We start from the raw sequence: 13,331 nt of genomic DNA, 5'->3' as shown, positions 1-13,331 counted from the left end.
ACAAATTTGCAGCTGGTCAAACTCACTGCTTAACCTTCTCAGCTCCAAATACAATTATCTGTGCTTCTGCTAGCTCTCTACAAAAGAGGAACACATCTTATTATCATTTATTCGTGTCACAGAGATGTACAGCACAGAAACAGATCTTTGGTCCAATTTGTCCATGCCAACTAGGAAGCCTAAACTAATGGAATCCTATTCCCAGCTATTGATCCGTATCCCTCAAAACCCTTCCTATTCATGTACCCAATCAGATGCCTTTCAAATGTTGTAATTGTATCAGCCTCCACTACTTCATCTGGCAGCTCATCCAATACTCACACCACACACAGCTTGAAAACTTTGCTCCTCAGATCCCTTTTAAATCTTTGCTCTCTTGACTTAAGCCCATGTGATCTTGTTTTGGAACCACCTAACCTGTGGGGGAAAGACCCTGACTGTTCACCTTATCCATACCCCTCATGATTTTACAAATCTACATGAAGTCACCTCTCAATCTTTGACTTTCCAGGGAAATTACCCCCAGCCTCTCCCTGTAGCCCAAATCCTCCAACCCTGGCAAAGTCTTTGTCAATCTTGTCTGAACTCTTTCAAGATTCAGAACATCCTTCCCAGAACAGGGGATTTTGAACTTAAAACAGAATTCCTGAAATGGCTTAATCAATGTCCTGTCCAGCCACAATATGATGTCCCAGCTTCTGTATTCAATGCATCGACCAATAAATATAAGTATACCAAACACCACCTTCACTAGTCTGCCTATCTGCGACTCTACTTTCAACGAACAATGAATCTGAACTCCATGGTCTCTTTGTTCAGCAACACTCCGAAGGACTTTACCATTAAGTGTATAAATCCTGCCCTGATTTGCCTTTCCAAAATGCAGCACCTCGCATTTGTCTAAATTGAACTCCGTCTGCCATTCTTTGCTCCAATGGCCCATCTGATCAAGATCCTGTTGTATTCTGAACTAACCTTCTTCGCTGTCCACTACACCTCCAATTTTGGTGTCTTCTGTAAACCCACTGACTATATCTCATATTTACATCCAAGTCATTTATTTAAGGACCCAATATCCATTCCTGCAGGACAATGCTGCTCACAGGCCTCCAGTCCGCAAAGCAACCCTCCATCACCACCCTCTGCCTCCTACCTTCAAGCCAGTTTTGTATCCAAATGGCTCGTTCTCCCGCCATTTCATGTTGTTATCTAACCTTGCGAACCAGTCTGCTTTGTGGAACATCGTTCAGTGTCCATATAGACAACGTCCACAGTCTGCCTTCATCAATCATCTTTGTCACATCTTCAAAAAAACTCAATCAAGTTAGAGAGAGAGAATTTCCCACACATAAAGCCATGTTAGCTATCTCTGATCAATCCTCGTCTTTCCAAATACATGTAAATCCTATCCCTCAGAATCCCTTCCAATAACTTGCCTACCACTGACTTCAGGCTGACTGTTCTCTTGTTCCCTGGCCTTTCCTTACCACCTTTTTAAAATAACAACACCTGTCTTCCAGCACCTCACCTGTCACAAACGATGATATAAATACCTCAGGGAGGGGCACTGCTTTCCTAGCTTTCCACAAATTTCTGGGATACACCTGATCAGGACCTAGGGATTTATCCACCTTGATGCCATTTAAGACATCCAGTATCACATCCTCTGTAACATGGACACTTTTCAAGTTATCACTGTTGTTAACTATGAAGTTCTCCAAACTCTCTAGAATAGAGTAGCATAGTATCTCTCCCACCTCCTGTTGTTCCACAGATGGCCTTCTTGATCTTTAAGAAGTTGTATTCTTTGTCTGTTTTTTCTTTTATCCTTGATATATTTGTAGAATCGCTTTGGATTCTACTTAAACCATTTCCTAGAGATATTTCATGTTCCCTTTTTGCTCATCTGATTTCCCTTGAGTATATTCCTGTAAAAACATGAACCTCTACTCCCAATTCCTCCGCCTCTGCCATATCTGCTTCCAGGAGAAGCAATTCCACTCCAGGACATCCCAGAAAGGATTCCTATTTCAAGGACTGCATTTCCCTCCCACGTGATCAAAAATTCCCTCCAATGCATATCCTCCACTTCCTGTACCTTCAACTTCCCCCCACCCCTCCAACCACAATAAGAATATAATCCACCGGTCCTCACCTGCCACCCCACGAATCTCCAGATACAGCGCATTAACCTCTGCAATTTCCGCTACCTACAGTCAGACCCTACCACCAGGCATATATTTCCCTCCCCAGCCCTTTCTATGTTCCACAGAGACCATGGGATATTTGGTGCTGATGTGCTGCCCCACTGATACCTCAGTCACTCACCCTGCCCAATGGTCTAGTGATACTATCGCTAGATGGATAATCCAGACACCCAGATAACGTTCTGGGGCCTAGAATTTGGATCCCGTCACAGCAGACAGTGGAATGTGAATTCAATAAAAATTTGGAAGTAAGAATCTATTAAAGACCATGAATCCATTGTTGATTGTTGCAAAATAAAACCATGAGATTCACTAATATCCTTCAGGGAACGAATCTGCCATCCTTACCTGGTCTGGCCTACATGTGACTCCAGACCCACAGCAACGTGGTTGAATCTTAACTGCCCTTGAGGCCCAGCCAGTGACACCCTCATCCTGTGAATGAATTAAAAAAGGTCAAGTCTTGTATACAATCATACTATTCTTACAGATAAGTGAACTGTTAGTAAATTTGCTTCTCAATTCCCGGCTGACTATTCATTTCTCAGTTCCACCTGTACAACTTGCCTGGATGTCCTTCCAGGAATATCCTCCTGAAGCCCAGCCATAATGTTATCCCTCATCAAAACTACCTCACCCCCCTGCTCTGTTGCCCCCTTTCTATCCTTGCTATAGCATCTATAGCTTGGAACATTAAGCTGCTGGTCCTAACCATTCCCTAAGTCATACCTCTGTAATTGCTGTAATATCCCAGTGCCATGTTCAAAACCATATCCTGAGCTCCTCTGCCTGACCTATCGGGCCTCCTGCATTGAAATAAATGCAGTGTAACTGCTCAGTCCTACCTCATTCTGTGCCTTGCCCTTGCCTGCCTTGACTGATGCCTAAACTGTACCAGCCTCAGACTTGGCTCTTTCCTCACTCTCTCTTTGAGTTTACCTCCATTCCTTCACTGGTTTAATGCCTCCTGAATAGCACTAGCATCTCTTCCCTTTCAGTGCAGGTACAATCCATCCTTCTGATGGAGGTCAATTCTACCCCACAAGAGATTCGAATGATCCAACAATGTGAACTCTTCTATTCCTATGTCATTGATACCAATAAACAACAGCCTCCCCTCAACATGGTTATTCTCCCCTTTAAGAATATTCTGCTCCCTCTCTGAGACATTCTTATACAAAAATTACACATTCGAATAATAAACCTTACACTCATCACATCATTATAAAAGGATTACATTACACATGATGGTTTGGGGAGACCTTTTGAGAGAATGTGATGATTCAAAGGAGAATTTTTAAGCAGCAAAAGGGATTGATCTGGAACGCAATACTCACAATGCGAATATCCAGGTCCTGATGTACTGAGTAATTCAGAGTTTGGCAGAACATTTACTGAGATTACCATCTGAATGTCCACCTGTAATATCCTGTAATACAAGTTTATAAAATCTGTCACTCTCAGTTCAAGTTAGAAACTCACACCATCCCCTCCTCCTGGCGCAGGATTACTGTACATAGTTACAACAGGTCATCAGGAAGGGGAATGGAATGTTTTGTTCAGAGGGTTTTCAGTATGAGAGATTGGAGTATATACCTGAGAGTAACATGAGGAAGTGGTGGTGAGACCACCATATCTAGAGTAAAGTGAGCAGTTTTGGTCCCTTTAGATAAGGAAATGTGTCACTTATTGGAGGCATTTCAGGGAAGATTCACTAGTAGAAAGTGCGGACTGCAGATGCTGGAGATCAGAGCTGAAAAATGTGCTGCTGGAAAAGCGCAGCAGGTCAGGCAGCATCCAAGCAGAAGGAGAATCAACGTTTTGGGCATAAGCTGAAGAAGGGCTTATGCCCGAAACATTGATTCTCCTGCTCCTTGGATGCTGCCTGACCTGCTGTGCTTTTCCAGCAACACATTTTTCAGCAGGGAAGATTCACTGGGATGATCCCTGGTTTGGATGGATTATCTTTTAAATAAAGGCTGTACAGGTTGGGACTCTACTCACTGGATTTTGGAGAAAGAGAGGTGATCTCATTGAGACAGATGGGATTCTTAAGGGGTTTGACAGGATAAATACTGAGTGGATGTTTCCGAGTGTTAATACTGAAAAGGGAATCTGGAAACAGATTCTGGGTCAGTCGCGGAATCAAGGGTTCTGCTTCAGATTCGTCAAGTTTAAGGCGACACAGAGGCGGGTAAGGGGTTTCAGTAGCAATGGAGCTGGGGTGAGGAGGAGACAAACAATGTTTAAGAGATTGGAATTCCCTGGTGTTTGTGATTGTGTAGATGCCTGATCAGAAGGTCACCTTGGGGTCAAATATAACAGCAATATTGTGAAGAACATATTTCTGCCTCAGACAGTTACCAGGGAGAGGGAGAGGCTCAGCAGTAAGAGAAAGGAATTTGGAATAACAACTGAAGGCAATGGGTTTAACCATTACAATGTTTCATTGGAGCTAATCGAGTAGTGGGAATGTGATAAGCAGTTTGGTAACTGAGTAACAGTGGAGTAATGGAGAGGGATGATGGGGAGGGAGAGCTGGGCAGTGTCAGTGTACATGTCAAACCTAACATGGTGCTTTTTCACAATATCAACTCCTGGCAGTATGTAGGTGAGATAGAGGAGAGAGCAAGATACTGGAGGGACACCAAATGCAAGGAATTCAGAAAGGAAAGAGAGAGTGGAAATGGAGCAGGATTTTCCAAAAACCGTGAGGTCAAAAGGAGGTTTTTCAAAGAAGGGGAGAGAAGGGCATAACCAGAAAAGACAGACAGACAGAACAAGATCTGTGAATCGGTGAGGAGGAGGAGGAGACAGAGTGTTGGAAAGTCTGTGATTTAGCGAGCGTTGGGTAAATTGTTAAGATGAGCTCTGATAAGGCTTAACAAGAGACTGGAGAAAGATGTAGGTTTAGGACAAAAACCAGGAACACCACGTGAGGCAGTTTGGCTCAGTGGGCTAGTGGGAGGGAGGGAAGCAGCAGATCGGATTATCTCAGTCTTAGTGACAGAGAAACTCCATGTGCTCCTCACTCGTTGTTGGAGGGGAGGATGGAGGAGACAGGATGATGGACAGTGTTTTACAAAGAACCAAAACCAGGGTTAGTGATATTTAAAATGAGTGAACAAACCTGATGTATTTAGCTTTTATCCAGAATATTAAAACAAACGACTGAAGTCCTGGTTCGAATCCCGTCTTGGCAGATGGTGGAATCTGAATTCACGAGAAATAACTGGAATTAGGAATCTCCTGATCTCCATGGAATCATTGTCAATGGTGAAAAAAATCCTGCCAACCTGACAGTGGCCCAGCCAGCTACTCACTGTACTAATCACTGCCAAGTCTCAACACAGGAATGAAACTGAATGGACCATGTGGCATCTAACAAGGCACCAGAAATTGCAATCACAGAATCAGCCCTCTCGATGGTGCAACGTCCTCCTCACTTACATCTAGTTTTTGGTGCCAAAACGTGGAGAGCTGTACCTCAGACTAGTCAAGAAGCAGCCTGACATAGTCATATTCACGGAATCATCCCTTACAAACAATGACCAGACACCACCATCACCATCCTAGATATCGAGAGTGTGGTGATGGAAAAGCACAACAGGTCAGGCAGCATCAGAGGAGCAGGAGAATCGACGTTTTGAGCCTCAGCCCTTCATCAGCCTGACCTGCTGCGCTTTTCCAGCACCACACTCTCGACTCTGACCTCCAGCATCTGCAGTCTTCAATTTCTCCTAAAATCTCTGGATATGTCCTGTCCCACCGGCAGGACAGACCAGACAGAGGTGGTGGCACAGTGGTGTACTGTGGTGAAACGGTTAAAAATTATGTCCCAATACATGTGTGAATCTAACCGGAATGGAGGTGTTGCTTAGTCCCGTGTGAATCTTATTACACACCTCCCCCTGTGAATCTTCTTATCTGTATGTAACCAGAATGGAATGTGTTTTTTAGCCTTGCTCTGCTGTTCACATGAATGTTTATATCTGGAAAAGAGTATATCAGCTGGAAAAGTCTCCAGTTCGGTGAGTCTGCTCCGGGGTTACGTTTAACCGCCGAGCGTGGGTTGTTGGCAACCGCTCTACGAGAACTGACGGCTCCCAGTTCCGGTAACATGTAGAGTGAGTATAAGCCAGACCCGGGAGTCTGCTCCGGGGTTACGTTTAACCGCCGAGCGTGGGTTGTTGGCAACCGCTCTACGAGAACTGACGGCTCCCAGTTCCGGTAACATGTAGAGTGAGTATAAGCCAGACCCGTTGTAAGTATGAGACCTGGTTGTGGCGACGCTGCGGGGAATAAAATGCTCATATTCTAGCAGACTCGCCTCTTGGTCGTTTGTTCTGTGTCAGACTACTCTCCTACGAACCTGACCTTGAGAATTTTTTAAAACATGTACAGACAGGGAGGATTTGCCCCGGGAGTCTCATGGCTCCTGCTGATTACCACGTACCGTCCTCCCTTGGCTGATGAATCAGTTCTCCTTCGTGTTGAACAACATTTGGAGGAAGCACTGAGGCAATAAAATGGTGTCAAACGTACTCTGGGTACAGGATTTCAATGTCCACAATCGAGACTAGCTCTGCAACAGAATTACTGACTGAGCTGGCCAGGTCCTAAAGGACATAGCTGCTCAACTGAGTCTGCAGGAGGTGGTGAGGGAACCAACAAGAGGGAAAAACATACTTGATCTCATTGTTATGAATTGACCAGCTGCAGATACGTCTGGCCATGACAGTTATCGGTAAGAACGACCATCACATGTTCCTTTTGGAGACAATGCCTTGCCTTAAAGTTGAGAAAACCTCCACTGTGTTGAGTGGCACTATCACCGTTCTAAATGAGACAGACTTCAAAGAGATGTAGGATCTCAAACTGGGTATCTCTGAGACACTGTGGGACATCAACAGCAGCAGAACTGTACTCCAGCACAATCTGTAATCTCATGGGTTTGTAAATCCTGCTCTCACCCATCACAATGGACAGGAAAGGAGGGCATGCCATGAGCAGCACCAGGCAGACCTAAAAATGAAGTGCTAATCTGGTGAAGCTATCAAACAGAATTACCTGCATATCAAACAGCATCAGCAGCAAGCAACAGAGCTAAGTGATCCAACATCAAATGGAACAGATCGGAGCTCTGCAGTTCTGCCTCATCCAGTTGTGAATGGTGATGGACAATTAAACAACTCACTGATGGAAGCATCACAGATATCCCCACCCTTACTGATGGAGGAGCCTCACACATCCATTCACCAGATAAGATGACAGCATTTGCAGCAATCTGCATCCAGAAGTGCAAAGTGGGATGATCCATCTCAGCCTTCTCCAGTGGTTTCTAACATCACAGATGTGAGTTTTAAGCCAGTTCGATTCAGTTTGAATAACATCAAGAAATGGTTAAGTAGTGCAAAGGCTACGGGCCCTGCCAATATTCTGCCAATAGTACTGATGGCTTGTGCTCCAGAACTTGCCACCCACCAAGCCACGTACCGCTCCAGCACTGGCATCTACCAAAAATGCGAAACATTGCCCAGGGATGTTCAACACAAAAACACAGGGCAATCCAACCCAGCCAATTTCCATCTATCAGTCCACACTCGATCAGCAGTAAAGTGATGGAAGTAGTCATCAACAGGGCTACCAAGCAGCAGCTGCTCAACAACAGCCAGCTGAGCGACACTCACTTTAGGCTCCACCAGGGCCACTCAGCTCCCGATTGTGTCACCGCCTGATTCACAACCTGACAACCAGCTGAATCCCAGAGGTGAGGTGAGGGTGATAGCTCAGTCCCACTCCAAGATCACTATTTCTAGCTGATTTCACCATTGTCTCAGCTCATATACTTTCATCCACATTGTGTTATCTCTAGACTTCATTATCCAAACTCACTCTCTGGCCAGCTTCCCACATTCAACCTCCCTTTAATCTCAAGAACATCTAAATATCTGCTTGTTGATTCATCAAAAGTCTCCTATTCATAAGCAACAACATAGAGTCATAGAGATGTACAGCATGGAAACAGACCCTTCGGTCCAACCCGTCCATGCCAACCAGATATCCCAACCCAATCTAGTCTCACCTGCCAGCATGTGGCCAATATCCCTCAATTTAAATTTCTCACACTTGATTTAATTCCTGGCTGTGATAATCCCTAGCCTCCTGCACCACACACCCTTTGAGACCTCGACAACCCATTTTCTTTGAGACTCCCAACCATTTGTTAATTCATTACTTCATCTGTGTGGCTGTTTCTACAGTTGCTGAAGCAGCATGGTCTGAAATTCGCAGCCAAAATCTCACAGGTCTGCTTTCCACCTTTAAGACATCCCTCAAAACCTGCTTTTAGTCACCTGACCTAATATCTCCATCTCTGGCCTTATGTCTAAAGTTCTCAATAGTATTTTTGTGAAATTATAAGCATGATAATAAAAATACAAACTGTTGTTGATTTGACATTATTTTCAAATCATCACTGTTGCTGTAATGAATACTCTGTAATGTCTCTTACACAACCACCTTGTGGGAGCACCTTCACCACACAAACTGCAGCTGTACAAGAAAGTCAAACATCACCCTTTCCCCAGGCAACAGGGTTTTGGCATTAATCACTGGTATCTGTGGAAGGAGAAACACAGTTGATGTTTCATGGAGTGCAAAATGGATTTACAGGGAATGAAAATGGTGCAGAATTTGATAATCAGAAATGGAAGGAAAATACATTTGCTTATTGGAGAAAAGAATTCTTGACTGTCAAAAATATTCAAGAAAAAAGTAATCTGATAATAGAGCAGCACATGGTCAGGGGCTGGGCCACAGTGAAAAACTCATTTGCAAAGGTCTATAAAAGTAATAATACAGTAGTAAACAGACCAAAAATACACCCATGGTTCGAGACTGAGGAAGCTAGATATTGACAAAGTGGTCATGAGGGAGCCCAGAGGTGAATCAGAGCAGTATGGGCTGCTATGATCACAATGACTCTATACCAGAGAAAGGCTGCACATGCGCCAGGCTGCACCTTGCCCCCTACAAAGATGGCGGCTCCGCACGTGTCCAGTGAATCGTTGTCCCGAATAAAGATGGCGGCGCTCACTCAGGCCTGCAGCCGCGCTGAGGCCATTCCTCATTTACTGCAAACACGGGACTGGGACGTTCAAATTTGTATTTTCCGATGCGCACAATTTGTTTGTAAAACCTCTCCGCTCATATCAACACAGTTTTTCTCCCGTTTCCCTGTTTATTTCTTTCCTTACCGGATCCTTTCTCTCCACAACTTCCCGAACATTCATTACAGCGACTCTGCGCCGCGCGCGAGGGTGATCACATGGTTTAGTTTAGCTCCGCCCTTCATTCACGTTGATTGGTTGGAGGACTAACTTCCCGCTCGGTCCTCCAGCTCCGCCCACCGACCTTTCATTGGTCCGGTGCTGATATCAATCACCCGGGTTTCGCCTCGTTGACTCGAGTATGCGCAGTGTCCGGCTTTAGCTGATATGTTGGGTCATGTGATGGGAGAGTTTACTGAGGGGAAGGATTCCCTTTGTGTGAGCTCTGCAGGAGATTTCCTTTATTCATGGAGGGAATTGCCTTCCTACTCATGACTGTATAGCTGTGATTGATGAATCAATGCCACCTGAACCAGTACATAAACACCACTTTTTCACATCTGAGATCTTTAGCACATTGTATCACGCTCTTCTTTGGAAACAAAAAAAAACATGAAACGGAGACTCAAGGAATCGGAGCAGGAGTAGGACATTCATCCCCTCCAGCTTGTTCCCCCATTCTATCACATCATGGCTGGGCCAACCCAGACCTCAACACCTCTTTTGTGCTTGATCCGCATAGCCCTCAACTGCTCAATGTTTCAAAAATCTATCTGCCCTCTTTTAAAATAATTTGTGATTGAATCATAGATTCCCTACTGTATAGAAACAAACAGGCCCTTCAGCCCAACAAGCCAGAATAACCCACCGAAGAGTAACCCAACCATTCCCCTCCCACATTTAACTTTCACAATTGTTTGGGCGAGAAAATTCTACCCATTCACTGAGAGAAAAAATTCTTTACTTTTTCTAAAATGTATGTTCCCTTAGTAATATCCCCTGGTTTGAGACTTCACTGGTGCTCGAAGATCTAGTCAACATCTACCCTGTCAAGCTCCTCAGAATCTTGTTTCCATAAGATCACCCCTGCTCATCTATTCTTGCTAGGTCAACCCTTTTGTCCTCAAAGCAGCTAAGTGAATCTTTTTTGAATGGTCTCCGATGTTACTTTATCCTTTATTAAATATGGGAGCTAACATTGTATACAGTACTCCAAGTGAGGACTCAGCAACAGCCAGTGTGGTTAACCAATCCTCAGTCCATGCTAATACATTACCCCGATACCATGAGCTCCTAAATTGAGCAATTAACTTTTATGTAGCACCTTATCATTTACATTTTTAAAATCCAAATACGGAACATCATTGGATTGCCCTTTGTCAGCCCTGCTTGTTATCTCCTCAATGAACTGTCGTAAATTTGTCAAATATAGTTTCTCTTTCACAAAACCCAGTCTACCATGTTTAATGATAAGCTTTTCCAAATGTCCTGCAATTTTTTCTTTAAGACTCGACTCTGTAGATTCTTTCAGTAGATTTGCTAAGTATCATTCCCCTCTCTTAAATCCATGCGGACTCTGTCCAATCCTGTCACTGTTCAGTAAGAAACTTGACTGTACTCCAATATAGTTAGTAAATGTATCTGTATTTATTTTTAAAAATTGATTACTTATAAATGCTGGACCCATGCAATATCAATGAATTAGTGACTCTGAATTTGGGTTATAATGTTTTTTTTGTTAATTCCTTTTCGTACTGTGTTATGCAGACAGCACCAAGTGATCACTGTTAATTGTGAGTAACTTTGAAAATAATATATTTTAAAAATGACATCCCAAAATGCTGCCTCATTATTATGCAAGGAGGATTTTGCATTCTATAGTTTGCAGATAAAATTGAACAGATTTTTGCTGCAATTTGGCCATACTGCAGGTTACACCAAAGTGATAACTCTGTTGTCAAATTCTTACTTGACACTGCCCAAGGCGATACTGATGGGACTTCACTTTGCCATTCTTGTTCACCAGCTTTATTTCCAGGTTTAATCGTATAATCATTCTAGAGCTTGTAATTTTAGACAACTTCTCTTTTAGGTACATATGTAAATATCATACTGAAATGTTGCATGAATGGTACCAAATCTGAAATTAGTCTCTAATCTGATAGTAACATGCTCTGACCCTGCTACATATGTATTGGCATTAGTCTATGCCAGTTATTTTTCTGTAGCCTGTGATTTCTGATGAAGGGCTTATGCCCGAAACATCAACTCTCCTGCTTCTCGGATGCTGCCTGACTTGCTGTGCTTTTCCAGCATGACACTTTTCGACTCTGATGTCCAGCTTCTTTGGTCGTCACTTTCTCCTTTTATCAACAAAAATTATTCTTGGTTAAATCTTCTCAAAGTGCAATAGGAATCAATTCATGAAATTCATATATCTCACATTTATCTTTACTATGTGAAGGCTACGACATTACTAAATTATTGTTAATAATTGAAACCGTGCTGACAAACCTGTGCAATATCAGTGCCTCAGCTTTAGAGTTTTTCTCGATATCACGCAGCTGCAGTATTTTGTTTTGCACTCAGCTATATGTTGTTCTCACTTGTTTCTTTGTGAAAGATTACAAAATTAATTTGGATGAATGAACTTATGATTTCTTTCACCAATGTTGGGAGAAACAAAAGTTCAGTATTTCAAGTCTGATATGTAAAATAAACTGATAATCAGTAGAAAGGGTTTAAGATGGATATGGAACAAATGCTGGCAAATGGGACTAGATTAATTTTGGATATCTGGACAGCATGGGCAAGTTGGACTGAAGGGTCTGATTGTGTGTTGTACAACTGTGACTTCATTCTCTCAATTATTCAAGAAGTTAAATACTTCGATGAGGAAAAGGAGAATTTACGCAGAGAATGCACTTGCAATGATGATTGAGGTATATCAAACTCACATTGTTTCATGACCTTTTCCTCTGGTTTCTTCAATGAACAAACTTGTTTTATTATCTGAATAACTATGGATCATGTGATTTGTTTCGCACAAAATATTTCATTAGGATGTGGTGAACTATTCAGAAGTGTTCATGTTTAAAATTTAGGCAGCGTGATTGTTAAGCAAGAAAAGGTTAGCATTTTACTCCCACTGAATCATTGCTCTATATAAGGTAACAAGCTTTTTGTCTGTTCTGGGCACTGAATATATGGAAGTCAATTCTGAAGGAAAAAATCCTCATCGGTAATGTTCCCACCTATGTGGAGTAATTGCTTCTGGTCACTCTTCAGGTTATAGAGGCTCGGAAAGAAATGAGTTGGCCAAAGTTAGCAACATCATTCAGATGGACTATGCTCATTGGGCAAACTTGCAAGATCTGTAGAAGGAACACATGTTTCAGAGTGTATGCAATAAACCGGAACATTGTTTTTTTTCAGAGTTTGGGACCCGACTGGAGCAGCAATGAAGCTTGTATTGTTTTTTAAATTTCTGAGCTTGCCAAATTATTGTTGGTAAATGCAGGTGACTTTATCAAAGCACATTTCACACTCTCCAGCCAGGAATTTGATCCCAATTCTGTCAGTCCATCCATTCCTATGGATTACAGGTATTTTAGATGTGAGCATTTCATTTAACTATTTGAATTGAATACTTCAGTGGTTACGTCCTCTTGGATTTTTAATTTCAAATTACTCAGTGATTTTCTGTCCCCCCTGAATTTGCCAAGCACTGGGCAGTTCTGGAATATTCCAAATATTTACAATAGATGCATTCACACTATTGAAGGCAACCTGGCAGATTTGAATACCATTCAGGTAGTCAACACCAATACATAAAGCTACTTATGAATTGCTTACTGTACACCAACAACGCAAGCCAAGTATTAGTGAAATCACAGATTGTTTCCCATGGATTCCCAAATCTAAACAGTGCATTCCAGATATGCTCACTATCACCATCTGGGAGCAGTCTCCCAAAGTGCTCCCAGAATTTAGAAAGCGCACACACTGTCCT

The 13,331-nt window shown here is 42.8% G+C and overlaps 1 protein-coding gene across 5 annotated transcripts in view; it reads right to left on the bottom strand.

Annotated features, from left to right (window-relative positions):
• Positions 1-9,515, bottom strand: part of LOC148139510 (uncharacterized) — a 46,727-nt gene extending 37,212 nt beyond the window's left edge. Inside the window, exons 1-5 of one of the 5 annotated variants that reach the window (XR_015753557.1) lie at positions 9,084-9,156; positions 8,722-8,828; positions 5,338-5,420; positions 3,545-3,636; positions 2,556-2,642 (exon numbers count right to left, since the gene is read on the bottom strand). Coding sequence is in view for 3 of the 5 variants with exons in the window: in XM_087980795.1 (XP_087836921.1) it covers positions 2,556-2,641 (86 nt within the window). In the remaining 2 variants the exon portion in view is untranslated. Of the gene's footprint in view, positions 1-2,555; positions 2,643-3,544; positions 3,637-5,337; positions 5,421-8,721; positions 8,829-9,083; positions 9,157-9,466 lie in introns of those variants that run through there. The other 4 variants (XR_015753558.1, XM_087980795.1, XM_087980792.1 and 1 more) reach the window with 4 other exon arrangements.
• Positions 9,516-13,331: the final 3,816 nt, after the last annotated feature.

Source organism: Chiloscyllium plagiosum, unplaced genomic scaffold (genome assembly GCF_037043375.1).
Source record: "Chiloscyllium plagiosum isolate Xiang-an unplaced genomic scaffold, Cpla_swu_hap1 HiC_scaffold_38, whole genome shotgun sequence".
Taxonomy (NCBI): Eukaryota; Metazoa; Chordata; class Chondrichthyes; order Orectolobiformes; family Hemiscylliidae; genus Chiloscyllium; species Chiloscyllium plagiosum.
This window is presented reverse-complemented; position numbering and strand designations above follow the sequence as displayed.